Source organism: Pinus tabuliformis, chromosome 7 (genome assembly GCF_031772625.1).
Source record: "Pinus tabuliformis cultivar Carrire ecotype Pingquan chromosome 7, CPIR1, whole genome shotgun sequence".
NCBI lineage: Eukaryota > Viridiplantae > Streptophyta > Pinopsida > Pinales > Pinaceae > Pinus > Pinus tabuliformis.
Window position 1 is genome coordinate 1,125,142,272 of NC_142293.1, and position 2,393 is coordinate 1,125,144,664.

At 41.2% G+C, this 2,393-nt stretch overlaps 1 protein-coding gene across 1 annotated transcript; it reads left to right on the forward strand.

Annotated features, from left to right (window-relative positions):
- Positions 1-800: 800 nt before the first annotated feature.
- Positions 801-1,985, forward strand: LOC149251468 (uncharacterized). Its single transcript, XM_089453897.1, has one exon. It carries the CDS (start codon positions 801-803, stop codon positions 1,983-1,985), a length of 1,185 nt encoding a protein of 394 aa, XP_089310023.1.
- Positions 1,986-2,393: the final 408 nt, after the last annotated feature.

Sequence of the window (2,393 nt, forward strand, 5' to 3'; positions counted from 1 at the left end):
AGAGGAAGCAATGGATAAGAAAGAAGAAGAGAAAAAGACAATAGAGGATTCAGAAAGAGAGGAAGAGGGATTTAAAGAAGTGGCCACCAAAAGAAAACCAGGAAAAAGAATGCCTCTGAGGCAACCACCTAGTAAAACTATATCGCTGGAAACTCCAAACAAATTCAAAGCCCTTCAGGAAGAGGAAATGGAAATGGAAAAGGAGGAAAGCGATGAGGAGCCAATGGAAATATTAAAAGAATAAAAAAACCAGATAAAAGCAAGGGAAACACGGAACAAAGAGAGGTAGAGGAGAATGTGGAACAGCCAAACGACCAAACTCAAATGGAGATAGACCCTGAAAAAGATAAAGGAGGAGAAGAGGAGCGCATCATGAGGAAACTGCTACAGGAATGGAGGTTTTTAGATGGAAGATTCATACTTGAAGAGTAGAAGTAGTTATACAAAGAGACTTTTCAAAAATATAAGGAGAAGACAGGGGCAACTGCAGCTAGTCAATTGGAACAGCTAGAAACGCAAGGGACAAAGAACATGGGCAGCTCTGGCAAAGGAGGGAGAAAGAGGTAGGCGCACAATGAGTGAAACAATTAAAGAGGTGGGAGAAACACTGGTGAACTCAGGAAGAGTTATACCTCTTTCAGAGGTATTTCAACAATCCCCAAATTTATTAAAATGATAGTTACAAGCTGGAACATCAGAGGTCTTAATAGCAGGGGAAAACAAAGATATATGAGAGATAGATTGAAAAAGGACAAACCAAGCATAGTGATAGTACAAGAAACCAAAATTAGCATTCAGAAATGGAAGAAATAATGAGTAGGTCCAATACCCGCTATGAGATAATGGGCCAGGACGCGACAGGTAGCGCAGGAGGATTGGCAATTCTATGGAATCCGGAGGAAATCCAATTTGAGAACTGGATAAGTTTCCCTAGGATCCTCACAGGTATTTTTAGATTGATAGGGAAAATAGAGTGGATAGCTCTCTCAGGGGTCTATGGACTGCACTCACCAAATGAACGTAAAGGATTCCTTCAAAATATGCAGGCAATACGAAGACTTTACCCAGAGATGCCATGGATTGTAGGCGGGGACTTCAATATGATCACGAACTTAGAGGAAAAAAGGGGAGGACTGAGGAGAACATATCAAGACATGGAAGCTTTTAGAGATATGATATCGGAGCAAAGAATGGTGGATTTACAAACAATAAATGGAATCCATACTTGGAATAATCGCAGAGGTGGAGAAAATCAAATAGCCTCGAGATTGGATAGGTTCCTAGTATCGGAACAAATCATGAATAGAGATGTATTCATTGAAGCTATGATTCTCCCAGCAATAGGCTCAGATCATTGGCCAATAAAGCTAGAAATTGACCTTAAACAGGGCCCTAAAAGACGACCTTTCAGGTTTGAAGCATTCTGGCTCAGGAACCACCAGTTTATGCCAAAGGTAGAAGAGTGGTGGACCACGAGTCAGAAAAGAGGGCGTAGCAAGATGCAGACTTTCCAATTAAAACTGAAGGAACTCAGGGGAAAAATAAAAATCTGGAACAAAGAAGAATTTGGGAACATATTCAAAGAACAACAATGTCTAGAACAAAAAATGAGTGAGCTGCAACAGGAAATTATAACAGAAGGAAGAAACGAAGAGAGAAGCAGAGAGGAGGGCATAATAATAGGCCAGCTAGAGGAACGCAGAAAACAGGAAGAGATTTTATGGAAGCAAAAGTCTCGTATAAAATGGCTCCGCGAAGGAGAAAGAAACACGAAGTTCTTCCATCAAGCCATGATCCAACACCGACAAAGGAATAGGATTTTTTCAATCAAAAATGAAGAAGGACAACGTGTTACCCAACATGAAGAAATGGAGCAGGTCCTGGTTGGACACTTTAAAGATATTCTCACTGAGCCTCAAGGAAACAGAGCAGAGGCAATAGGCAGGATATGCAATGAAATCCCAAAAATGATTACCCGGGACTAAAAATTAGCACTGATGCGAGCTGCAACTCTGGTGGAAGTGGAGGAAATTGTGAAAGATCTGAAAAAAAACAAGGCCCCAGGCCCAGATGGATTTACAACAGAATTCTACCAAGCAAGCTGGAAGTTCCTAGGACAAGAGATACTAGAGGTGGTTGAGGAGTCACGCAGGCAGCAAAAGGTATGGTCAGGCCTCAACTCATCTCTTTTATCCCTTATCCCAAAAACTGCTCATTCGGAAACAGCCCAGGGTTTCCGACCGATTACTCCGTGTAACGTAATATATAAGATTATTGCATCTTTAATGGTCAAAAGATTAAAGCCAATTCTCTCTAGTATAATCTCCCTTGAGCAAACTAGGTTTGTGGAAGGGAAACAAATTCTAGATGGTCTGGTAGTCTCTCAGGAAGTA